At 36.6% G+C, this 27,446-nt stretch overlaps 1 protein-coding gene across 8 annotated transcripts in view; it reads left to right on the plus strand.

Annotated features, from left to right (window-relative positions):
* The window catches only part of LOC111156877 (erbb2 interacting protein), a 130,586-nt gene that overhangs the window by 40,676 nt on the left and 62,464 nt on the right, over nucleotides 1-27,446 (plus strand). For all 8 annotated transcript variants that reach the window (XM_022517993.1, XM_022517995.1, XM_022517998.1 and 5 more), the window contains exons 2-4: nucleotides 6,376-6,423; nucleotides 10,879-11,076; nucleotides 14,285-14,402. In XM_022517993.1, the coding sequence (XP_022373701.1) occupies nucleotides 10,888-11,076; nucleotides 14,285-14,402 (307 nt within the window). In that variant the 5' untranslated portion in view covers nucleotides 6,376-6,423; nucleotides 10,879-10,887. The remainder of the gene's footprint in view (nucleotides 1-6,375; nucleotides 6,424-10,878; nucleotides 11,077-14,284; nucleotides 14,403-27,446) is intronic.

A 27,446-nucleotide genomic window follows, 5' to 3' on the forward strand; every position in this document is an offset into this window, starting at 1 on the left:
TAGTATGTTAACCTGTCAGTATGCACATGACCTCTAGATCAGAGACAGAGTTTATTACTCACTGCAAAAGCGGCAACCAGGGCTTGTCTTGTGTCAGTTACCTGAGCCTTAATCTACACAGGGCTACACAGTAAGGGTCAGATCATACTTGCACAGGCAATAGTGTGCATTACAGGAGAGGAACCCCAAATTGGGAGTCTCTGATTTTACATAGCACCACTAGTAATGAGAGTCCGTGTCCTTTCCTCTGAAAGTGAGACAGAAACCTTATCTTTACTCTGGAATTTAAACAATCTTCTTGAGAGAAGACATTGGACTGTCTTAATTTTGCTAAGCATTATTATCTTGGAATGTCTCTTTATACAAACATCTTAAATTGCCTGTAAATGACATTGCATAGAGAACCCAGATCATGCAGAAATGTGAGATGTTCAGGGAGAATTGTTTTCTAATACAGTGTGCTCTTTTGAACAAACTTTCCTCCCTCACTCTCTACTTTTTTGTTGTTGTTGTTAAGATTTTATTTATTTATTTGTTAGAGAGAGGGAGCACACAAGCAGGCAGAGGGAGAGAAGCAGACACACCTGGTGAGCAAGGAGCCTGATGTGGGTCTCGATCCCAGAACCTTAGAATCATGACCTTGAGCTGAACGCAGCTGCTTAACTGACTGAGCCACCTAGTTGCCCCAATACTTAATTTTTTTTTTTTTTTTAAAGATTTATTTAGAGAGAGAGAGCATGCCAGTGTTGGGAGGAGGAACAGAAAGAGAGGAAGAGAGAAACTCAACCAGATTCTGCACTGAGCACAGGGCTTCATCCCACAACCCTGGCATCACAACCCGAGCCAAAACAAGAGTCAGTTGCTCAACCAACTGCACCATCTAGGTGCCCGGAACACTTTCTTCAGAAGTTTTATCCTTTTAGAGCATCAAGGCTTGAAGTCCAGTGTTTTGTTTTTGTTTTTTTTTTTTTTTAAAGATTTTATTTATTTATTTGACAGAGATATCACAAGTAGGCAGAGAGGCAGGGAGAGAGAGAGAGGAGGAAGCAGGCTCTCCGCCGAGCAGAGAGCCCAATGCGGGGCTCGATCCCAAGACCCCGGGATCATGACCTGAGCCGAAGGCAGAAGCTTTAACCCACTGAGCCACCCAGACGCCACGAAGTCCAGTGTTTTATCATCTAAATGAGGTCTAAGTACAGATGAGGCTCTGCTGTTACTTTTGTAATTAGAGAAATACAAAACAAAAAATACAGTGAGCTATTGCTGTGCCCATACTACTGAAGAAAGAGTGGAGAATATCAAGTGTTGGAAAAGATGTATCTGGAACTCTGAAGTCTTAAATGATAAAACCACTCTCTAAAACAACTTCAAAAAATATATATAATTAAACATAGACTGTGACCCAGCAGTTTCGCTCCATGAGAACCAAAGCCTGCATTCTTACAAATGTTGTAACACTCTTATTCAGGACAGGTTGCCTTGGCTAGGGTGTTGATTGGAAAGTAGCATGTGGGGACCTCTGCTGGGGTGATAGAAAGACTATATGTATGTATGTAACTTTTTGACCCCCTTTATCTTAACCTACCCCTGCACTCCCGCTTGTGGCAACCACCACTCTGTTTTCTGTATCTAGGAGGGGTTTTTGGTTTGTTTTTAAATTCCACATATAAGAGAGATTAAATGGTATTTGTCTTTATGTCTGACTTATTTAACTTAGCCTAATATCCATCTATCCAAGTTGTTGCAAATGGTAAGATCTCATTCTTTTTTTTTTAAGATCTCATTCTTTTTATGACTGAATAATATTTATGTGTGTATGCACTGCAGTGAATATGAGGACTATCTTAATTTTGGACTTAGTGTTTTTGTTTTCTTCAGATAAATACCCTCAAGTGGAATTGCTGGATCATATGGCTGGATATTTTTTTGTGGGGAAGGGAACCTCCATATTGTTTCACAGAGTGGCTGTACCAATTTACATTCTCACTTAAAGTCAGAAGGCTTTCCTTTTCTTCATATTCTCATCAATACTAGTTATTTCTCGTCTTTTTGATAATAGCCATTCTAAAATGCGAGATGTGATGTCTCATTGTTTTGTTTTGCATTTCCCTGATGATTAGTAATGTTGAACATCTTTTCATCTATATGGTTTTTTTTTTGAAGTGTCTTTTCCAATCTGCCCATTTTTAATTTTTATTATTATTATTTTTTTTAATATTTTATTTATTTATTTGACAGAGAGAGAGATCACATGTAGGCAGAGAGGCAGGCAGAGAGAGGGCGGGGAGCAGGCTCCCTGCTGAGCAGAGAGCCTGATGCGGGCTTGATCCCAGGACCCTGAGATCATGACTGGAGCTGAAGGCAGAGGTTTAACCCTCTGAGCCACCCAGGCGCCCCTTCTGCCCATTTTTTTTAATTTTTTTTTTATTTTTTATAAACATATATTTTTATCCCCAGGGGTACAGGTCTGTGAATCGCCAGGTTTACACACTTCACAGCACTCATCATAGCACATACCCTCCCCAATGTCCATAATCCCACCACCCCCAACCCCCCTCCCCCCATTAACCCTCAGTTTGTTTTGTGAGATTAAGAGTCACTTATGGTTTGTCTCCCTCCCAATCCCATCTTGTTTCATTTACTCTTCTCCTACCCCCTTAACCCCCCATGTTGCATCTCCTCTCCCTCATATCAGGGAGATCATATGATAGTTGTCTTTCTCCGATTGACTTATTTCGCTAAGCATGATACCCTCTAGTTCCATCCACGTCGTCGCAAATGGCAAGAATTCATTTCTTTTGATGTTCTGCCCATTTTTTAATTGGACTTTTTGTCATTAAGTTGTATGAGTTCTTTATATGTTTTGAATATTAGTCACTTACGACTTGTATATATTTTCTCCCGTTCTCTAGATTATCTTTTCCTTCTGCTGATGGTTTCTTTTGTTGTGCCAGAGGCTTTTTTAGTATGATGTAGTCCTATTTACTTAATGTTGCCTTTGGTGTCAGATGTCAAGCTTATCTAAGCTCTGTTTTCTTGTATGAGTTTTATGGTTTTAGGTCTTAAGTTCATCTTTTTTTTTTTTTTTTTTTTTTTTTAAGATTTTATTTATTAGGAAGAGAGAGCACATGCAAGCTCGGGGAGGGAGAGGGACAGGCACACTCTGTGTTAGAGTGTAGAACATGACACAGGGCTTGATCTCATGACCCTAAGATCATAACCTGAGCTGAAATCAAGATTTGGACCCTTGAGCCACCCACGCACCCCAGGTTCAAATCTTTAATCCATTTTGAGTTAATTTTTGTGTATGATATAAGATAATGGTCAAGTTTCATTCTTCTGCCTTTGACTGTAGTTTTCCCACTATCATTCATTGAAGGGACTGTCCTTTACCCCTTAGTATCCTTGGCTCCTTTGTTTTAAATTAATTGACCATATTTTTTGAAAAATGGCATTGGAATTTTGTTAGGGATTGCACTGACTCTTTAGATTGCTTTGGGTAGTAGGGACATTTTACCCCTATTGATTCTTCCAGTTCATGGTATGGAATAGCTTTTCATTTATTTGTATCTTGAATTTCTTTCATTAATGTCTTAGAATTTTTGATATTTAGGTCTTTCACTTACTCCATTAACTTTATTCATAGGTATTTTGTTCTTTGATATAATTATAAATGGGCTTGTTTTATTTTTCTTTCTGAAAATTTTAGTGTGTAGAAAATCAACTGATTTTTGTATCCTGCAACTTACTGAATTCACTTATTAGTTTTAACAGTTTTTTTTGTTGGAGTCTTTAGAGGCTTCTACATATATTATTATGTGGTCTATAAATAGTGACAGTTTTACTTTTTCTTTTTCTTTTTTTTTTTTTTTTTTTTTTAAGATTTTATCCATTCATTTGAGAGAGGGGAGGAAACAGTCTTCCTGCTGAGCAGAGAGCCCTATGTGGAGCTTGATCCCAGGACTCCAGGATCATGACCTGAGCCAAAGGCAGAGGCCTTAACCCACTGAGCCACCCAGGCACCCCCGAGTTTTACTTTTTCTTTTCCAGTTTGAATGTCTTTTATTTATTTTCCTTGCCTAATTGCTCTGGCTAGGACTAGATAGCTTCACTGGTGAGTATTCAAAGAACACTTAATACCTATCCTTTTTAAACTCTTCCAGGGCGCCTGGGTGGCTCAGTTGGTTAAGCAACTGCCTTCAGCTCAGGTCATGATCCTGGAGTCCCGGGATCAAGTAAAGGGGCGCCTGGGTGGCTCCCACCCAGCTTGGGCTCCATGCTCAGGGTAGAGTCTGATGGTCCTCTCCTCTGCTCTTCCCCCCACTCTCATGCCCACTTGCTCACGCACTCTCTCTCTCTCTCAAATAATAGTGTCTTGGAAAAAAAGAATCTTTAGAAAGAAAGCATAGTAATCTATATTTTTGAGAAATACCCTATGTGAGTTTTATTTGGCTAGTTATACCTTTGCACCAAAAATATGTCCTATTTTCCTCCTCATGAGCAGCTTTTTTATTGGTGGACATCTTGCTAGGACAGTCTATGAATTGTTGCCCAAATCTCTTTATAAAAATTTACCAGTGGGCTCCTTTAACTGTATTATTCCTATCTGTTCACAAATCAAATGTTGTGACTCTTAATTTACATTTTATTCTTGCTGCTACTCTGTCCCCACATCTCTGAATGACCATATTCAGCTGCTTACTAAAGATCTCACTAGAACATCTATCAGGTATTATAAACTAGTGTTTCTAAATACAGGTTTCGCATATCTCTTCTCTCCAACTTGCTCTTCCATAGCCATATTCTGTTTCAGTTTATTGGCAATTCCATTCTACCAGATTATTACATATGTAGGAGTATACTGAATGAGAAATTTAGTGACCATCTTTGCTGTACACACAGGTATTTTTTTGTGACATGTACTGTAAGTAGAATTTGTGGGGAAGTTTAAACAACAGGAGTACTAAAACCATTTGGCACAGAGAAAAATAGCTTAGTAAATTTAGGATAACTAAAATGTTGAAACACAAATTTATTAGCATTACTGAATTTTTTAATAAGAAGATTATGATATGTATACTTTTTATTAATGTTACTGTTTTGGGTTTAGGCTGTTTTACTTTGCCGTATGGACTATGTAATATTTTACTTTGTATTATGTCTGTAGATACAGAAAACTTCACAATGGTTTAAATAAATGGGAGTTTAGTTTTCTTACATACCAGGAAATCCGAAAGAAGGCAGTAGTTAACATTGGTCCAGCTGCTCAGTAGTGCTTATAGAAATCCCCAACTTGTTTTGTTTTTCTACTTTGTTAGCCTTATTAGTTGTTTTTAGTACTCCCACTTGTTGACTTATGGTCATAGGATTGTTGTTACAGCAGTAGACATGTTTACATCTCTCCCTGAATAAGGAAAACAAATGTTTGCCCATAACCAGCCCCATTCCATCCCCAAAGCAGACTTAATACATCACTGATCTCAACTGCGTCCTCCAACCTCTGAGCCTTCCAATTGTGGATATTTAACTGGGTCCATTACTGCCCCAAAGAAACTAAGATTTCTTAAATGGGAGGAATACAATATGATCAGCTGTTACCATTGTCTGCTTTACAGAACCATCAGAAACTACTAAATTTAGGGGTGTCTGGGTAGTTCGGTTGGTTAAGCCTCCAACTCCTGCTTGAGATCGAGCCGTGAGTCGGGCTCCATGCTCAGCACAGAGTCTGCTTCAGATTCTCTCTCCGTCTCTCTCTCTCCCCCCTATCCTGCTCACTCTCACTTGCTCTCTTTCAAATAAATGAAATATTTTTAAAAAAACTACTAAATTTGGGGCACCTGGGTGGCTCAGTGGGTTAAACCTCTGCCTTCGGCTCAGGTCATGATCTCAGGGTCCTGAGATCAAGCCCCGCATCGGGCTCTCTGCTCAGTGGGGAGCCTGCTTCCCCCTCTGTCTCTCCGCCTGTCTCTCTGCCTGCTTGTGATCTCTGTCTGTCAAATAAATAAATAAAATCTTAAAAAAAAAAAAAACCCAACTACTAAATTTAAATATAATTGGTGATTTGAATTTATCTGCTTGGAAAAACTTTACTGTTTTCAGTAGGTTCAGATAAATGGGATTTTAATGTTAAGTGGGTATTTATTATTTGATATAGATGAGGGCTCACCACAGTTAACAAATATATTAAAAACAATCCAGTGACTGTTAAGAAGCTAGGTATGTATTTAGAAGTTCGCAAATTTGTGTGTTTACACTAGTGAATTTTTGAGAATTATAATTTACATTTTGAGGAAGGAATTTAGAAGACATGATCCCTTAAAGTCATAACGATCTATTTTTATTGTTAATTTTGTTTTTTTATTTTGGTTTCCATAGAATGTTGGCTCAATTAAGAAACATCAGGGAGATAAATTCAACCCAGTGGTAAGTAGCTTTAATTTCTTTTGTTAGAAAATGTTTGGCTTATTGTTATGCCTTTTTTTTCTTAGTTGGCTTCTCTCTCTCCATTTGATAAGAATATTTTTATGTCTCTCATGTTAAGTCTGATTTATAAAGTGACTCTTGCTTATCATAACACTAAAATTCTAATGAATATTCCCATGTTGATCACTTCCTTTTTAGAACAGGCCAGGCTTCCTTTGGTTTACTTCCTTATAATATTGTGTAATGGAGGTTCTGTTTGGTTGTTATTATGCATTCCTTTCTCTGCCATATGGTATTTACCTCCTGTACCCTCAATAAGTAAGTTCCCCCTCCTTTCTTATCAGTCAGCAGTTTTAGTCTGATAAATTAGGGTCCATTTTTATATTGGCTTGAGGCCCTCTGAATTTAATCTGAGGTCTAAACTGCTCTCTTCGTAGCCTCTGTCCACAGGAAATTTTTACTTAAAATGTAAACTGTTTTGTAGAGCATCTGATTTCCTTTTCTGAATTCATTGTCTCTTTTGAGAAGTTTTACAATTTCTGACCATCTGTCTGACTGCAGCATGATCTGTTTATGGTTAGCACTACAGAAAAACCTTGGAGGTTGTTTTAGCTTCATTAACAATTACTCTTTCTTGTAAATTGCCTTATGCTTCAAGTGTGCTGCATAGATGATAGCATCTAAAATAAATACTCTTTTTTTTTTAAAGATTTTATTTATTTATTTGACAGACAGAGATCAAAGGTAGGCAGAGAGGCAGGCAGAGAGAGGAAGGGAATCAGGCTCCCTGCTGAGCAGAGCCCTATGTGGGGCTGGATCCCAGGACCCTGGGATCATGACCTGAGCTGAAAGCAGAGGTTTAACCCACTGAGCCACCCAGGTGCCCCTAAATACACTCTTTTAAATACATTTATTTGGTAGTAAACATTTCATGCCCTTTCTTCTCAGCTAGCATTTATACTCCCAAATCCATTATGATTCAGAAATTTTTAGGCCACATCTTCCAGGTTCTTGGGTACTATCATATTACAAAAATATAAGCATATAGTATTTATAATTTGATTAACCAGAATATTTTCAAACACCAGACCAACACTGTCCCACAGAAATTTCTGCACCTAGAGAAATTTTCTGTCTTCTCTGAGTATGGTAGCCACTAGCCACACATGGGGCTATTGAGCTTTTAAAATGTGCTTAGTGTGAGAAACTAGATGTTTAATTTTATTTGATTTAACTTGAATTTTAAGTTAAAAATGGTTAAGTTAAAATGGCCACATGTCTAGTGGCTGCCATTGGAAAGAGCAGATTGAGTTCCCTTAAGATTGTTCTTAAATGTCCTCTTAACTCATTATCAGTTGAAATCTTATAATCTCTTGAGCAAGAAATTTCATATTCATTTTTGGAATCTTTTATTTTGGGGATGTCATAAACACACAAGGATAAGCTGAATTCCTTTTCAGCAATGAAATTCTTATTAGATCAACAAAACTGCTTATTCTGATCAGTAAAACACACCCACATATAAACATAGATTATTAATAAATATTCAGTAAACTTTTCTGGATATTTGCTGACAAAGTCTTTTTTTTGTTTTTGTTGAAGTGTAATGGACGTAGCATTATATTACTTTCATGTGTACAGCATGATGATGATTCAGTATATATGTATATTGCTAAGTGTCCACCATAATAAATCTAATTAACATCCATCACCGTATGTAGTTACAAATTTGTTTTCTTGAAATGAGAACTTTTAAAATCTACTTTCAGCAGTTTTCAAATATGCAGTACAGTATTATTAACTGTAGTCACCATGCTATGTGTTATATTCCCATGAAACAAAGATTTTATGTAGAAACTTTTATGTTTGACATCATAGTGTAGTGGAGGAAGAATTTTTCCTTGACCCCCTCAGGTTCTTTGGCTGGGTCTGAAAAACTAACCTGACAAAAACAGTTTTAATAGGAGAAAGCATGCAAATTTATTTCATACAAATTTTAAGTGGCACAGAAGGAGTTATGACGTAAAGAAACCATTAAAACTTAATATATTTATGCTAGATTTGATGAAGAGTGTAGACTTGGGTTCAAGTATATTAGGTCAGAGTATGACATAAGTGTAGTAAACTGGGGGGAAGTTAAGTAAAGCCCATTTGTTAGGATTCTTCTCCATTCTTGAGAGATTGGGCTGCTCTTTTCCTCCAGGTATAAGGAAGGCACCTCTCACATGAGGATTTTATGACCTATTTCAGTGGAGAAGTAAAAGGGGAGGCCAGCATGACCTTCCTGCTTCTGCTGTTTTCTCACATTCCTTCAGTTGAAAGTATTCAATATGTCAAGGTACCGTATTTGAGTGGTGTGTTCTGAACCCCATCAGTATTTTATTTTTGTAAGCCCTAAAGGAGAAGTGCCTAATAAAGACCTATTGATAATTTAATCATCTTGAGAACCTGAGTTCTAATATATCATTATGTATTGAGAAGTAGTATAAGGCAATAAGAGCACAGGAACAGTTTCTTTATGGAAAAATAGGGATAATAGTACATGTCTTAGATATATGAGTATGAAATGAGAACATGCATATATTATCTAAAGAACTTAGCACAGTGCCTGGCACATGGTGATTGACTAAGAATAGTCTTATTTTTAAAAAGATTGCGAGAGAAATACTTAGTTGTCAAACACTCTAAGACTGATGTACTTTGAAATAGAAGTTGGTAGTAGTGCCTTGCAGAGCCATATTGAAGCCTGAGGCAAAAGAAAAAAATAATACCAATCCTGTCCTTATTTAAAAATTAGTCATTTTGTTCATAAACAGATTAATTTTCAGTGATTTTAATTAAAAAATAAAGCATTAAAATATTTAATTTGATTAAGTTTTCTTTGGTGCCTCCTTGTATTTTGTGCTTGAGGCAGTTTCCCTCACTGGCTTCAATATAATCTTGGCTCTGGTTAGAAGTATTCTATTACTCTAATTGTCTTCTGATTAAGGTGAGAATTTGTATTTTACAAAGAGTTGTTAACTGATTAACAGTCATTCTTACTTATTGACCTAGGCTTGTCTTTGGTAATATAATCTTAGATTAGTTGGAATTAACCTATGGATAGGTTAAAATTAGCCTGGAGAATTTTTACTAATTCAGAACTAAACCTTTCTCCCATTTAGTTTGAAACAATGAAGTCTGTATATACTTTATTGAAGCAAGTTTATTCTCTAATGTGTAACCTTACACAAATATAGGACCTATAAGCTGTTTAGAAAAATTAAAAGACCAATATTTAATTGAAACAAAATTCACTTGGCATGTATTGAAATTTTGATATGGAAGAGCCTTGGAAAGTTAAAGGGGTGATGATTCTTTTTTTTTTTTCTTCTTCTTTTAAAGATTTTATTTATTTATTTGACAGAGAGAGAGACAGCGAAAGTAGGAACACAAGCAAGGGTAGTGGGAGAGCGAGAAGCAGGCCTCCTGCGGTGTAAGGAGCCAGATGCAGGGCTGGACCCCAGGACCCTGGGATCATGACCTGAGCCGAAGGCAGAGGCTTAATCCACTGAGCCACTCAAGATGCCCTGGGATCATGATTCTGATGGCTCATTACGGAAGATCTGAAAATATATTTGCAGTCCTACTTCCTACTCAAAACTGATATATATAATAATATAAACATATATTATTATAAATATATATAACATATACTTTATATATAATATATACTTTACTTATTTGAGAAAGAGCATGAAAAGGGGGAACCGAGGGAGAGGGACAAGCAGACTCCCTGCTGAGCAGGGAGCCCAACTGGGGCTTGATCCCAGGACCCTGAGATTATGACCTAAGCTGAAGGCAGATGCTTAACTGACTGAGCCACCTAGGTGCCCCCAAATTCTTAATTTAAAAATAGCTCTTACCCATGGGGCATCTGGGTGACAAAGTGGGTTAGGGCTCTGCCTTCGGCTCAGGTCATGATCTCAGGGTCCTGGGATCGAGACCTGCTTCCAGCTCTCTGCTCAGTGAGGAGCCTGTTCCCCCCCACCCCCCGCCCACCCCGCCTGCCTCTCTGCCTGCTTGTGATCTCTGTCTGTCAAATAAATAAATAAAATCTTAAAAAAAAAAATAGCTCTTACCCAGAAATTAAAGAAGTATCTTTGAGTATTAGGGTTTTTCTAGTTGAGAATAAGCAGGACTCATAAAGCATGTTTCTTACAGAAGCATATAAATAGGTATTTAACAGGTCATTTTTTAAAGTACAGAAGTACTTAGTTTCATTTGAAATTCAGTATATATAAATGTATATAAATTCTGACAGTAACAATATGTTTGAATATATTCCATTGTATGAATATAAAGAAGGATATACTTATATTTGCTACATAGATCGTGATAAATGAGTTATTTTTGGGAAAATTGTTGATTATAATGTGTGTTTTAACTAAGTGTATTTTTATTTCAATATTGCAGTGTCTAAAAATGACTACAAAACGAAGTTTGTTTGTGCGGTTGGTACCATGTCGTTGTCTACGAGGGGAAGAGGAGACTGTCACTACTCTTGATTATTCTCACTGCAGTTTGGAACAGGTTCCCAAAGAGATTTTTAGTTTTGAGAAAACTTTGGAGGAGCTCTATTTAGATGCTAATCAGATTGAAGAGCTTCCAAAGGTATATTCATACAGTCTTTTAAGAATTGTCTTTGGTTATTTTTATGCAAGAAATACGATATCCCTGGTGTAGCCATAATGCTGCCAATATGTTTGTGTTTCCATTGTTTCTATTTTCTTTTCTTTTTTGGTTTAATTTTATTTTAGGACATGCAACAGAACTTGAATTTTTTTTTAAAGATTTATTTATTGAAAGAGAGCATGTGAACAGGAAGAAGGGCAGAGGGAGAGGGAGAATCTCAGGTAGTCTCTTAGCTGAGCCTGGAATCCTACACAGGGCTCCATCTCACAACCCTGAGATCCCAACCTGAGCCAAAACCAAGAGTTGGATGCTTAACCAACTGTACTACCAGGCACCTCCAGTATTTTTTAAATAGAATTTTAACCTTTGTTTCTTCAAGTTAATTGCTTGAGTATTTGAGCAAGTTTTAAGTTAAAGTTTTGTATTTAATTTCCATTTTTTGTAGACTACATGATTTCTGAAGCCAATAGATTTAGCTAGACAGAAATAGAAATTAATACTTTTTCTAGTTTTAATAAGACGTTGATCTACATTATTATAATTAAGAATAAATTGTCCTTTTGTTGTCACCTAATAATTTTGTTATTAAGCAGGTTTTTAGAGGTACTGTTCTATTTATCCCATTTTAGTTTGTTTGGAAAGGTTTTGGGGGACATAACATTTCTGAAATCTAAGAACAGCTAGATGGAGGAAATTTGTTTTGCTGCCATGCTATATCCTCTCACATTACCAGTTTCTTTGCTAAAATTTTTCAGTGGCTACTTTTTTTAATCCTTAAAAAAATGCCTCTTTATTCTCAACTCATTTTCTTGTTTATTATGGAAAAACTGCAGTAGCTATTTTTCCCCAAATTTTTATTTAAATTCTAGTTAGTTAACATCTAGTGTAATATTGGTTTTAGGAATAGAATTTAGTGATTCATCACTTATGTATAACATCCATTGCTCAACATGAGAAGTGCCCTCCTTATTACCCATCACACATTTAGGTTATCCCCCACCTACCTCCCCTCCAGCAACCCTCAGTTTGTTCAGTAGTTTTAATTTGTTAGAATGTTTTACTACCCAAACAGTAGTGTTTATCAAAACTGGATGGAGATGTATTGGTGACTCATAAGCATGTGTGGCATTTCCAAAAAAAGGAGCTATGATTTACCGTGGTGGATTTAGAAAATAGAAATAGAGAACACTTTGTTAAATTATAATTTTTAGATGAACAATGAGTATTTTTTTAGTATAAGTGTGTTTTATGCAATAAATAGGATGTACATCTAAAAATTATTCATTGTTGGGGCACCTGAGTGACTCAGTTGGTTAAGCACCTGCCTTCAGCTCAGGTCATAATCCCAGGGTCCTGGGATCCAGCCCTGCCTTGGGCTCCCTGCTCAGCAAGGAGCCTGCTTCTCCCTCTCCTGGTCTCCCTTTTTGTGCTCTCTCTATGTGTGTCATACAAATAAATAAAATCTTTTAAAAAATTACTCATTGTTTATCTGAAATCCAAATTTAATCAGGCATCCTGTATTTCATCTGGCAACCGTAACTAAAATAGAATAGAAAGTACAGTGTGTTGCATGTGTCCATTGGTGCATGGAATCTATGTGTTAGATTTCTGTGTGTGTGTGTGTGTGTGTACACGTGTGTATATACATGTTGGATAACAGTGCTTTGAAAAAGGCTTTTCCTTTGGTGGTTAGTAGTAAAAACATTTGAAAGGCCAGTGCCATCCAGGATTGTCTTATAAAGAAATCTGTGTATGGTTGTGGATAAAATATTAAAGATTATAGTTGCATGTTTATGAATTACTTCCCCAGGTTGTAATAAGGTGCTTTGTAATTTACTGTTTCCTTACATACTGTTCTTTAGAAAGTAATTTATCTTACTTAGTTATTCTGGAGAACTTGGAAGTCCAAGATTAGTCCCTTTCTGTAATAAGCACTAGTAGGGTTTCAGCTTGGTGATTGAATAGAAAAGAGAGTCTTGCTGTGATAGTGCAGATAATTGAATCACTTGTACTTCTTTCAGTTTTTGGAAGAATGCTCTTCTTAAAAAGGGCTTATTCAGTGTTATCCTGATAATAGTTTTTTGTTTGATTTGCTAATAAACACTACTTTTTAAGAGCAGTTTCAGATTCATAGCAAAATTGAGAATTCTCATATACCTACACTATCCCCACGCATTCATAGCCTCCACCATTGTCAACATTCTCTATCAGAGTGGTATTTATGTTAAAATTGATGAATGTATATTGAAAAATTATCATTACCCAAAGTCCATAGCTTATAGTATGGTTCATGCTTGGTGTTGTACATTGTATGAGCCTAAACAAATGTATAATGAAATGTATCTGTGATTTGGTATCATACTGAGTATTTTCATTGCCCTAAAAATTCTCTGTGCTCCACACAGTTTTTTGGTATGAAGTATAGAAGTGACCCATTTACCTACACTTTTGGTTAAATATACTTTATTTTAAATACATTTTATAAAAATAAATAAGTACATTTTATTACTGTGATTTTAGTGTAAGAATATATTTGTTTATAAATTTTTTTGTCCTCCCAAGTCAGAATTAAATATTTTGAGTCATTCTGAGTCAGTTGTCATATTTGGGGTTAATTTATGTATATTTTCATTTTGGAGTAAAAATATTTGAAATACAAGTTCCAAAGTTTGCCATATTTAATAGCCACTTATTTTTTTTACTACTTAATAAAGAACACACCACATTTTTATTCTTTCTTTTTTTTTAAGATTTTATTTCTTTATTTGACAGAGAGAGAGATCACAATTAGGCAGAGAGGCAGGCAGAGAGACTGGGGGGTGGGGAGAAGCAGGCTCCCTGTTGAGCAGAGAGCCAGATATGGGGCTCTATCCCGGAACCCTGAGACCATGACCTGAGCTGAAGGCAGCAGTTTAATCCACTGAGCCACCCAGACGCCCCTCACATTGTTATTCTTTCTGAGTGCATTTTGCTTGGGGCAGAAGTATGAGGATGTAAATGATTGAGTAGTTTACTTGTGTTCAGACCCATAATAACATGAAACAGTAAGAGATCTTTCCTAATGTTTTTGTAAGTATAATTCATTAAGTTTAACCACACTAATAATATTTATTTGTATAAAGGTTAACAAATGAAATATTTAAGGAAACTTAAATAATCAAAATCCTTTCTTCCCTTGTTTCAATAGCAACTTTTTAACTGTCAGTCTCTACACAAACTGAGTTTGCCAGACAATGATTTAACAACATTACCAGCATCTATTGCAAATCTCATTAATCTCAGGGAACTGGATGTCAGCAAGAATGGTAAGATTTTTTTCCCCCCGGCTTTCTGTACTTAAGAACATGTAATTTTATTAAGATTTCTATTGTGTTTTAACAAACAAAAATACAGAAGTAAAAAGTGTTGTATTAACTTTCATATATATAAAACTTACCATATGATAGTTTAAAGCAATGTGGAGATAAATTATAAAAACTTTTAAATGACTTTTTAATTAAATGCTGTGGATACATGCATGTATATACTTAGGTATCCTTAAATTTATGTATTTATATGTATTTATTGTCCTATTATTTGTAATGATGAGAAACTATTAACAATGGTGGTGTCTGCTGTTGATTATGCTATTTATATATAGCCATAGAGAGGAATTTAATATAGTTCCATCAATATTGGCATGAAATATTTACGTTATAGTGTTAGGTTGAAAAAAAAACTTGTGTAACATTATAAATGAACTGAACATCATTGAATATTTATTGAAAGACCACTTTTTGCCAAGTACTGTATTGGGACCTAGGATTATAGTTAATGATGAGAAATAAAAGGACATGGTCAGTGTTCTCTTGCTGCGTATAGTCTAGGCTTAGTTTGATATACACTGAAGATAATGTGGAACGTTCCAAAATGTTAAGTGCTTACCTGGTCCAATAGAGAGAGAGGTAGATACTTGAAAATTTTAGAATGAACATGTTTCTTACATAATTACAAAAAAAAAATCACAAGAGAATAAATATTAAATTGTCTGCCAAAAGATAAGACTTCAACAAACACTAAATTCCAAGTTATATTCAAATAATTCTTTATAACATTTGAAAAAAACTTGAAACAAGTCCCAGAAAGTTTAGTGTAGTAGCACCAGTAAATGCCTAGCAATCATATTCGATAGCTCTTGGTTGCAAAGTTACTTTTTGTCTTGATGATAGGAATATACAGGAGGGATCTTTGTATTATATCAATTCTATATTTTAAGATTTATTATGAAAACCATTTTAGGACTGATTAAAAGAATCATCCTGTTTTCATAATTAACAGTTAATTTTTTATGAATTTACAACTGTGCCTACCCATTTCTATAAAAAAGTTGTAAATAAATATGCATGTTTATTTGCATGCCTTCATTTATTAAACCCTAGTTATCTTAGTTATGGGCAATTCATACCAAGTAATTGTATATTTTGTAGGCAGGTCATCAATTTAATACTTCTGTTTTAAGGATTAAATCCTTTGTTAGGAGGTATAACGTGTTCATATTCATTTTGGGTTCAGAGAAGGTTATGGTAGTTATTTTTCTACTGAGTTTTAGTTGTCTATAGTTAATAAATTTTAAGTTTAAAACTTGTAAATTTTTATTATTTATTTATTTATTTTTAAATATTTTATTTATTTATTTGACAGGCAGAGAGGCAGGCAGAGAGAGAGAGAGGGAGAAGCAGGCTCCCTGCGGAGCAGAGAGCCCGATGTGGGGCTCCATCCCAGGATCCTGGGATCATGACCTGAGCCGAAGGCAGAGGCTTTAACCCACTGAGCCACCCAGGTGCCCCAAAACTTGTAAATTTTTAAACTTCTGTTGAAACATTTAACTCTTGAGTTAAAATTTTTCTGTTATTTGGAGGCAGCTGGGTTGCTCAGTTCTCAGAGCCTTGGTTTCAAGTCTTGATTTCAAGGCTGTGAGTTCAAGTCCCATGTTGGGTATGGAACCTACTTAAAAAATTATTGTTTTTCTGTGATATGAAAAATTTGTGTTTTAAATAAAAACTTAGAATCTAATTACTACTTAGATTAGATTTATTTATATCCTGTTTTTCTCCAGTTTATTTAAAAAATTTCATAGCCATATTAAAAGCCTACATAAAAATTGACAACACTGATGGATTCACACTCTGTTAGCATTTTGCCATGTTTAGTTTCTTTCTCTTTTAAAAATATATATGAATTTAAATATGTTCAGGGAAAAAGTGTTGCTTATATAAAATTTCTATTTGGTAAGCCTATTTAAAATTTTAAGTTGCAGACATGAACTTTAAATATTGGAAGAAGCATTTCCCAAGAACAAGGAAATCCTTATACATAACCACTATATCATTATCACTCTCAAGAAATTTGACATTACATTTTCCCTGTTGCTTAAAAATGCCCTTTTTAGTTATTTGCCCCTCCACCCCCAGTTACAGATCACATAGTATTCAATTGTGTCTCTTCAGTCTTTTAAAATTAGGAACAGTTTGCCCATCTTTTTGTGTTTTTTATGATACTAACGTTTTGAAGAGTTCAGGTCCATAGGTTTTTAGTTTGTGTGACTTTTCCCTTCATGATTTTATTTCAGTTAAATAGATTTCCTCAGCTTGAAGCTTCTCTTTAAGGATAGTTTGAAATGAGCTTCAGTTCCTGTTGCTTTTTTAGAGTGACAAGTTTTACTTGATAAATTAGGAGGAACTTAATCCACTGTCATTGTAGCTCTCCACATGCTGATAGTTAAGTCAACACACAGAACTGTAGAATTGTTGTGACATTAGAGGTCATCAAGTTTAACATTCCATCCCAAAGGGGTATTTTCTACTTTTTGATCTTTTTAAATGGAAAATGTTAAAGTATAAGGAAAGATATCTGAAATAATTTGAATATTACTAATACAATTGTATGCACCTGGGAAAGGCCGGCAAACTGCTACCACTCTTCATGGTATGAAGATAATACTTCACTCAGTAATGAATATGCTTGCATATGTCTCCTGAAAAATGGCATTGACTCTGAGTTTATTACTTTGAATTGAGAATGGTGCAGTTTTGTTGCATCGGTGTCCTTAATATCTTCAACTTTTTGCAGCTTCTTAAAAAATTGTGTGAGTTATGACAACCTACTGGACTGTAGTGTTTCTCTTTTTTTAATTCTAGTTTTAGCAGGGTTTTTGTTGATTATATAGAAAACTTGTTTTATATAATAATATCAGCTGGTGTTTTTGAGGAGTTGGAAATAATTTCTATATGATGAGAGTATTTAAAATAAGCACTCAAGGGGGCGCCTGGGTGGCTCAGTGGGTTAAAAGCCTGTGCCTTCGGACCAGGTCGTGATCTCAGGGTCCTGGGATTGAGCCCTGCATCGGGTTCTCTCCTCTTCAGAGAGCCTGTTTCTCTTCCTCTCTCTCTGCCTGCCTTTCTGCCTACTTGAGATCTCTGTCAAATAAATAAATAAAATCTTTAAAAAATAAAATAAAATAAGCACTCAAGTATTCTGCCCAGAAAGAGGATGACATTAGTTATTGCTTCCAGTGAAACCTTACAACTTATTTTCACTAAAAATTAAATTGTAATTTATGTATTCTTTTCTTCTCTTTCTCTGTGATTTCACAGAGAACGGATCTCCCCTACATTTTAAGTGGCGTAATCATCAGTCCCTTGCCTTTTACTTGTTTGCTTGTTTTTTTTCTCCTTTTTGTCTTAAACTCATCTAAATGCAACTGCACTGAAGAGTAAATTTGTTTAATTTGCTCTTCCTTTTGTGGCTTAAGTTTTGCTTTATTGTTAGCTTTTTAAAGAAATAAAGTTCACGCCCAAGTCATTGTAAAAAAGCAACTAGTGTTTGAGAAATAATCATTTCTTATGTTCAAATGCCTGTCCTTGAGAAAACTAATGCGGATGATGATTAAAACATTCTGCTACGTAGTTGATTGGGAAGGCTAGTGGGGAAAGGGAGATAAAAGAAATGAAGACTAACCTAGTTGTTAATTCATCTGTCTGAGCACACAGAATACAGAGCCAGGAAATTATAAGGCAAAGAAACCAGAAAGAATAGCTCAGATATTTCTAACTGATAGAGGAATGCTAGAGAGGTTAATTAAGGCCTTTTCTTTTTAATTGAGTCAGAAAGCCCTGGAAGAATGAATTGAAAGTTTGTGGTGAAAACAGAAAACAGTTCATTGAACCTGAGAAGATCTGATGATTAGGGACCAACTGCTGGAAAACGCTCTTCACTTTAAGCTCAGAGAAGTTAAATTGATTATGAGGAAAATTACAGTCACTGTACTTTTCTCCTGTGTTTTCAAATTTCTGAAATTGCTAATGTACTTATTAGTTGTTTAAGTTGAGCTCTTTTAATAAATCAGTTTGTTTAAGATCATGAAAGAAGAAAAACTATGTGTTAAACTAACCTAGAACTAAAAATATTTAGACCAGTAATCACTGGTCTTTGCCAAGTATGTTAATAATGTAGACTATAGCTGGGGTGTCCACTCATTATACCTTACTGTGGCCTTATCACTTATGGATTGTTTGGTACTTTGTGTTTTGGACAATGTTCTTATTCAGACATAAGATTATGGTTGACCCTTGAATGATGTGGGGGTTAGGAGCATCAACCCCCTGCACTTTTAACTCCCTCCCCCTGCCGCCATCTTAACTATACTCACAGCCTACTCTTGACCAGAACTCTTACCCCTAACATATATATGTATAATACATGTTTTGTATGGTGTATGTATTACATACTGTATTCTTACAAGGTAGACAAAATGTTACTAAAAATGATAAAATACATTTATAGTACTGTCAAAAAAATCTGTGGTTAAGTAGACTTGTACTATTCAAATCCATGTTTTTTAAAGGTTAACTGTACATACTTGCTTTTGTTTTGCTCTTTCGTGGTCAAAGAATGGCCTGGTCTGATGTTGATACTCTTTGAAATCGTGTAGTTCAACAAGAGAATACCAAGATGTCCCTTTGAATGCCAAGTAGCTACCTATAAGACCAGGCCAGCTCCTAAATGTCAGGAAGTATATTCTCTTTCCCAGCAGTAAAGAAAGTTCTTCTGTAATTAAACAATAGTAATGTAAAGAGGAAAGCCACATTTTGCAATATCTAATCTAGTGTTTTCATTTTATTAAGTTTGAGCAAGAGTTAAATTCTTATAAAAAGGGTATATTACAAAGAAGGAACACTATGAAATTCAAGTGAGAAGGAACAAGGGAAAGATACTTGGACTTGTTAGAGAATTAAAAAGTAACTCATTGGGCACCTGGGTGGCTCAGTGGGTTAAGCCTCTGCCTTCGGCTCAGGTCATGATCTCAGGGTCCTGGGATCGAGTCCCGCATTGAGCTCTCTGCTTGGCAGGGAGCCTGCTTCCACCTCTCTCTCTCTGCCTGCCTCTCTGCCTACTTATGATCTCGCTCTGTCAAATAAATAAATAAAATCTTAAAAAAAAAAAAAAAAGTAACTCATGATAAAATTCGGGTTCTGCATATGTTAAGGGTAAAATGAGCCATCTTTGAAGACCGGCTAACATAAGCATTGAAAGTAGGCCTCACTGAGAAAGTAACATGAACAAGGACTTGAGAAGTTAGCCATGTAGATACCGGAGTTAAGATTGTACCAGAAAGAGGGAACAGCCACTGTAAGATTGGTAAGGTGTGAGTGTCCATAGTATGTGTGGGAAACAGAAGGCCAGGGTAGCTAAAGCAGTAAGCAAGATGGGAGAGTGAGAGGAATAGAGGTCAGAGAGATAGAGCCTTATAGGCATTGGTGTGTTCTTTGACATTTACTCTCAGTGACATGGAATCATTTGGAAAGCTTTGAGCAGATCAATCAGACCATGATCTGATTTGTGTTTTAAAGACTTACGCCAGCTATATGTAGAAACATTGTGAGTACAGAGGTGAAAAGTAACCAGTTGGGCTGCTATTTCAGTCTTCTCTGATGATAGTGATAGAAGCAGTGAGATGTGGACAGACTCTAGATATACTTGAAGGTTGAGTCGACAAGATTTTAAGATGGACTGAATGTGGGACATGAGATAAGAAATAAGATATAAAGATGACCTCAGTGGTATTGGTGTATGCAAGTGGAAGGATAGTGTTGCTAACAGCCAAGATGGGGTCATCTGTGGGAGTTGTAATTTTTAGTGGAAAAAAATCAGGTCATTTTTGGACATGTTACATTTGAAATAAGATACCTGTTTATTCGCAGGGGTCTGGAGTTTTCAGTCAAGAGGGAGCTCTGCTAGCTCTTCATACGTGGGAGTTGTCAGCATATAGATGGTATATAAAGCCGGAGGTTAGATACAGTCACCAAGGGCATGAGTGTGAAAGAAAAGAGACCTAAAGAATGAGACTTAATGGCAACCCAACATTAAGAGACCTGGAAGAAGAGGAGAAAGGTACAGAAGATCCTGAGAAGAAAGACTAGTGAGGAGGGAAAAAAACTAGTAGGATGAAAATACTTTTCTTTGCTACATTTTAGCTTCTCAAGAGAAGGAACCATGTCTTAGTATTTATAGTCTATAATAGTGTCTTTTTTTTTTTCTCCTTTTTTTTTTTCTTTAAAGATTTTATTTATTTATTTGACAGACAGAGATCACAAGTAGGCAGAGAGGCAGGCAGAGAGAGAGGAAGGGAAGCAGGCTCCCTGCTGAGCAGAGAGCCCGATGCGGGACTCGATCCAAGGACCCTGGGATCATGACCCGAGCCGAAGGCAGTGGCTTAACCCACCGAGCCACCCAGGCGCCCATAGTCTATAATAGTGTCTTACATTGTGTTTAGGTGGTACATATTTGCTGAATAATGCAGAGTATAGGTGATTTCAGTTTGGGCCATATATATATATATATATATATATTTTTTTTTTTTTTTTTTTTTTTTTTTTTTTTTTTTTTTGAGATACCTAAGCAATACCTAAAGGGTATTTGAAAATTTTTATTTGGAGTTAAGGGAATATGTAGAACCTGTAGGAATTAAAGTCATAGTAAATACAATGCTAGCAGTTTGTAAAAACAGAAAACCCAGAAGTATTTCAAAACTCCTCCTTTAAGGAAGAATTATTACTATGTATCTGAAAGCTGGAGATGATTTAGAATTACTTATATCACAGATATTGGTTACTTTTTATAAACCTCATGCTATGGAATAAAGTACTTAAAATTTTTTAAAAATATAAAATACCTGTTTGTATTTGTGGAAGATGATAAAAGCATTACTTCCCATTAAATATTAAAATTACAAAAATCTGATATAGAACTTTTTTTTAAAATTTTTTATTTATTTATTTGACAGAGAGAGAGAGATCACAAGTAGGCAGAGAGGCAGGCAGAGAGAGGAGGAAGCAGGCTCACTGCTGAGCAGAGAGCCCGATGCGGGGCTCGATCCCAGGACCCTGAGATCATGACCTGAGCCGAAGGCAGAGGCTTAACCCACTGAGCCACCCAGGTGCCCCTGATATAGAACTCTTAAAAGTTATTCTTTCTTCATGTAAAAGTTCGGATCAGTAGAACATACTTTACTCCAATTGGTCTTTTTCTCCTTACAAAGACTTTATTGTGTACTAAAAATATTGTACCTCTTGGGTAATACTTTCTATGTAGATGATTTCATGATACTTTAAGGACTTTACAAAGGCCAAAGAAATGAGATATTTAGCTAAGGTTTTTAAAATGAAGTGGGGTGCTACTGAAAACCATGGAATGTCCTTCCCCTGTCCTTCCTCTAAATGTGGAATGTTCTATTGTAAAAGATGTGTTTTGATAAGAATAACACACTGCAGGGGCGCCAGAGTGGCTTAGATAGTTATGCGTCTGCCTGTAGCTCAGGTTGTGGTCCCAGGGTCCTGGGGTCAAGTCCTGCATTGGGCTCTCTGCTCAGTGGGAAGCCTGCTTTTTCCTCTCCCTCTGCCTGCCACTCCCCATCCTTGTGCTTGAGCGCACTCTCTGTCAAATGAACAAATCTTTAAAAAAAGAAGAAGAAGAAGAATACACTGCAACCGTCCCACTCCAGATATTCAAAGTTCCTACAGTGTTTGAAAATTAATCCATGTAATTCACCGTATCAGTATGCATATACCTGATTCCATTCTTTGGTGTTTACATAAGAGAAATAAAATATGTGTTTATAGAATGATTTTTAAAAAAATTATTTTAATAAGATTTTGTCAGTGCATGCCAGATAGAGCACAAGCAGGGGGAGCTGCAAGCCAAGGGAAAAGCAGGCTCCTGCTGAGCTGAGCAGGGAGCCTGATGTGGGGCTTGATCCCAGGACCCTGGGATCATGACCTGAGCCCAAGGCAGGCGCTTAACCAACTGAGCCACCCACACATCCCTAGACTGATTTTTTAAAAGCAGATGTTCACAGTACCTTTACCATAATAATCCAAACTCACTGCCTTTTTTGCTCTTTTTCTTCCAAGTCTCCCACTTCTGGCTCTAACTACCACATCTGCCCTGGGACTCCTGCTGCTATCCCATACACATTTTTTTTTTTTTAAAGATTTTATTTATTTATTTGACAGAGAGAGATCACAAGTAGACGGAGAGGCAGGCAGAGAGAGAGAGAGAGGAGGAAGCAGGCTTCTTGCTGAGCAGAGAGCCCGATGTGGGACTCGATCCCAGGACCCTGAGATCATGACCTGAGCCGAAGGCAGCGGCTTAACCCACTGAGCCACCCAGGCGCCCCCCCATACACATTTTTAAAAGTATTAAGTCAGTTTAGCAAGAGTACTGTTTTAATGTGTTCAGTGTATCTTGTAGAATTGTCACTTGAGACAAATTATTTGTCATTTAAAGGACTGATAATGGGGCGCCTGGGTGGCTCAGTGGGTTAAAGCCTCTGCCTTCCACTCAGGTCATGATTTCAGGGTCCTGGGATCGAGCCCCGCATCGCGCTCTCTGCTTGACAGGGAGCCTGCTTCCCTTCCTCTCTCTCTGCCTGCCTCTCTGCCTACTTGTGATCTCTGTCTGTCAAATAAATACATAAAATCTTAAAAAAAAAAAAAACTGATAAGAATTTAACTTTTTTTTTTTAAAGATTTTATGTATTTATTTGACGAAGAGAGATCACAAGTAGGCAGAAAGGTGGGCAGAGGGTGGGGGGAGCAGGCTCCCTGCTGAGCAGAGAGCCCAATGCGGGGCTCGATCCCAGGACCCTGAAATCATGACCTGATCCAAAGGCAGAGGCTTATAACACTGAGCCACCCAGGCACCCCAAGAATTTAACTTATAAGAATATGATCCATAACAAATATTTTATATGTAAATGAATAAGAGAAAAGAAGGAACAAAACCAGTGTAAAAAATATGAAAGTTATTGGTAGTCACATTTAGCAAAAATTTGCTGTCCAACAGTACAGTATAATGAATAGTTACATGTACTTAGGACAGAAAATTGAATCAATTGAAACAAAACCTACAAGCAGTAATAGAAGAAACAGATACTAATTAAGCAGTTCATTGTGTACATACCCTAAAATGTGTAATTGAAGTGTTAAATTTCTAGGTAAAAGAGATGCTTTGGAGATTGGTAGTTCCAATTTTTCAACTTCTAACAGGGTTTTAAAGTTTTTATTACCATTAATAAGAAAGTTCTTCTGTTATTCCCTCCAAAAGCAACATCTCTCATATTCCTGTTACCATCATTTTATTAAAAAGTGGCTTTTCACTCAAAAAGAATAAATACTATAAAGCCACTAAATTTTATTTAATTTTTTAAAGATATTATTTATTTATTTGAGAAAGAGAAAGGGAGAGATCGAGAACGAGCAGGGGGAGGGCAGAGGGAGAGACTCCACAGAGCAGGGAGCCCAGTGTGCGGCAGCTCGATCACGGGATCCTGGGATCCTGACCTGAGCTGAAGGCAGATGCTTAACCATGTGAGCTGCCCAGGTGCCCCTAAAGCCGCTAAATTTTAAAACTTAGATGAAATAAAAAATAAATTTCCAAAATCAGCTTAAGAAGCAGAAAACTTACAAAGACCAGTGAGGGGCGCCTGGGTGACTCAGTGGGTTAAGCTTCTGCCTTCGGCTCAGGTCATGATCTCAGGGTCTTGGGATCAAGCCCTCCATTTGGCTCTCTACCCAGCAGGGAGCCTCTTCCTCCTCTCTACCTGCCTCTATGCCTCCTTGTGGTGTCTGTCTATCTGTCTGTCTTCTCTCTCTCTCTCTCTGTCAAATAAATAAATAAATAAAATCTTTAAAAAAAAAAAAAAAAGACCTGCAAATACAGTATTATATTGGATAGTCAGAAAAACTACCAAGTCTACTTTTAAGAGCAAATTTGACTAAACCTTCTTGGAATTGGGGTTATTCCTAACTTATATAACTTCTTTAGATTAAAGTATGGGGGGAAAGTACACAATTCTGTCTGTAAGGGTAAAATACACTTTGATAACAAAACCAGATAATTAAATCACAATGTTGTGGGGTGCCTGGGTGGCTCAGTGGGTTAAGCCTCTGCCTTCAGCTCAGGTCATGATCTCAGAATCCTGGGATCGAGTCCCACATCGGGCTCTCTGCTTGGCAGGGAGCCTGCTTCTTCCTCTCTCTCTGCTTGCCTCTCTGCCTACTTGTAATCTCTCTCTGTCAAATAAATAAATAAAATCTTTTAAAAAAATAAAAATAAAAAAAAATAAAAATAAATCACAATGTTGTGATCCTGTGTTGGGATGACAGATCTCATCCTCCAACAGGTTAGCCCAAGCTATCCCAGCCACATTTCTCACAGAACAATAAGAGGACCCTAAGAGCTAGTGGAAATTAGCCAGAGAGCTTATTGAAACCGTCTATTTCATCACCTTGGCTAAAGTTTCATTGGCCAAAGCAGAACACATGGCTGAGCCTGGAATCAGAACATAGGGAAATTATACTTAATATTTTGATGGGAGTCGTTGAAGGATCACATTGTAGATAGTGGTATAGGGAGTGAGTCTATTAATGCAACCACTCTATCACACATATCTAGAAATGAACTTTATAGAAAATGTGCAGTGCAACCTAAATGGAAGAAAAACATAAAACTATGGAATAGATGAGTAGAAGGACCTAAAAGGAAAGAGTTTCAGGAAACATAACCATGAAAGAATCTGGAATATGACAGAGGTGCCTCTACAAATCAGTGAAATAAGAAAAGTATTTTGTTAGCATTGAAACAGTGGTTTTATATGGGAAATAGAAAAAAAAGAGAGAGCCTTCATAATATGTACTAAAATAAATTCCAAATTAATTAGGATAATACTATGAAAACAGTCACAATTATTGGAAAATGTAGAATGTTTTTATGACTTTGGGATAGGAAAGAGATCTTATTCAAGATATAGAGAGCATAGTAGGGGCACTTGGGTGCCACAGTTGGTTAAGTGTCCAATTCTTGATTTTGGCTCAGGTTATGATCTTACCATCATGAGATAGAGCCCTGTGTTGGGCTCTTCGTGGAGCTAGTAGCCTGGTTGCGATACTCTCTCTACCTCTCCTTCCTTATTTCTTTCGCTCTCTTTCTCTTTCTAATAAACTAATAAATTAATTTTTAAAAAGCACAGTAGTAGAATAAAATTTCTGTATGACTAAATAAATAATACATGACAAACTGAGAAAAATTTAATACACTAGTATTTCTAAAGAATGCTTACAATCAGTAATGAAAAGATAATCCAATAGAAGATGTACAATAAACAGGGAGTTCAAAGAAGAAGAAATAAAAATGATCAGTAAACACATGAAAATGTATTATTACTAGAAAATATCAAGAATATCTAGCTTTAATTAATTTACTTTTTTAAAGATTTTATTTATTTATTTGACAGAGAGATCACAAGTAGGCAGAGAGGCAGGCAGAGAGAGAGAAGCAGGCTCCCTGCTGAGCAGAGCACCCGATGTGGGGCTCAATCCCAGGACCCTGAGATTATGACCTGAGCCAAAGGCAGAGGCTTAACCCACTGGGCCACCCAGGCTCCCCCATCTAGCTTTAATTTAAATATACATTTATATTATTGCTGGTAAGGTTCAACCCTTATATTGGCATGTAAATAGCATATGTTGACAAGAATATGCATAAATAGGTATTATGGTGTGAAAATAGGTATGGCCACCCTGGAAAGAAGTTTGGGAAGTATCTAGTGACATTGATAACTCTATGCCATGTCCTATTCAGCTAGTGAAAAAGAGAGGCAAAGTTTCTCCCCTCAAAGAGCGTGTATTCTTTTTTTTTTTTTTTTAAGATTTTATTTATTTATTTGTTAGAGAGCACCCGAGCACAGGCAGACAGAGTGATAGGCAGAGGTAGAGAGAGAAGCAGGCTCCCTGCCGAGCAAGGAGCCCGATGTGGGACTCGATCCCAGGACGCTGGGATCATGACCTGAGCCGAAGGCAGCTGCTTAACCAACTGAGCCACCCAGGCGTCCCAAGAGCATGTATTCTTAGTGGTAGGCTGGTAAACAAACTTCTAAAGATAGGTTAGCCTGCTTGACATTGTTGTCCCATATATTCTGTTATGTTGAGGTTTTTTCATTCTACTTTTTCTCTGTTTCAGATTGGCTAATTTCTGTTTCCATGTCTTCTGGCTCACTGAAATTTTCTCCTATGGTGTCTAATCTTGTTCTTTTTTCTAAGATTTTATTTGGGAGAGAGAGAGCATGAGCAGGGGGAGAGACAGATAGACCCTGAGATCATGATCTGAGCCGAAGTTGGACACTTAATCCACTGAGCCACCCAGGCACCCCAATCTTTTTTAATCCTGTCCTGTATTTTTCGTTCAGTTACTATATTTTTTATTTGTGAAGTTTCCATTTATTTCTTAAACTTAAGCTTTTATCTTTACCATTTTGTTCATTTTTTCCCCTTCAAGTACAGTAACTCTTTCAAAGTTCTTTTATCTCCGAGTCTGTTTCTAGTAGCTGAACAGTGGTAATCTTTTTATAGTGGAATATTTCAAGCATTTACGAAAGTAGAATATAATAAATCTGCTGTACCTATCAACCAACTTCAGCATGTATCAGTATATTAAATACCTCCTAATACCTTCATCTGTACCTCCTACTTTGCCATCCCTTATAGTTGCTGTTAAAATCTTATTTATTTATTTATTTATTTATGAGCACGAGAGCAAATGGGGTGGGGAAGGGCAAAGGGAAAGGTGGGTAGGGAGTCTCAAGCAGACCCTGTGCTGAGTGTGGACCCGTACATGGCGCTCCATCTCACAACCCCAGATCATGACCTGAGCTGAAACCAAGAGTTGGATGCTCAACTGACTGAGCCACCAAGGCACCTCTTCACCTCTGATTATTTTAAAGCAAGTCACGAAGAATCCCTTTCATATATAAGTAT

The sequence above is a fragment of the Enhydra lutris genome, unplaced genomic scaffold, assembly GCF_002288905.1.
Source record: "Enhydra lutris kenyoni isolate GAN:26980312 unplaced genomic scaffold, ASM228890v2 scaffoldscaffold50, whole genome shotgun sequence".
In the NCBI taxonomy this organism is placed as follows: Eukaryota; Metazoa; Chordata; class Mammalia; order Carnivora; family Mustelidae; genus Enhydra; species Enhydra lutris.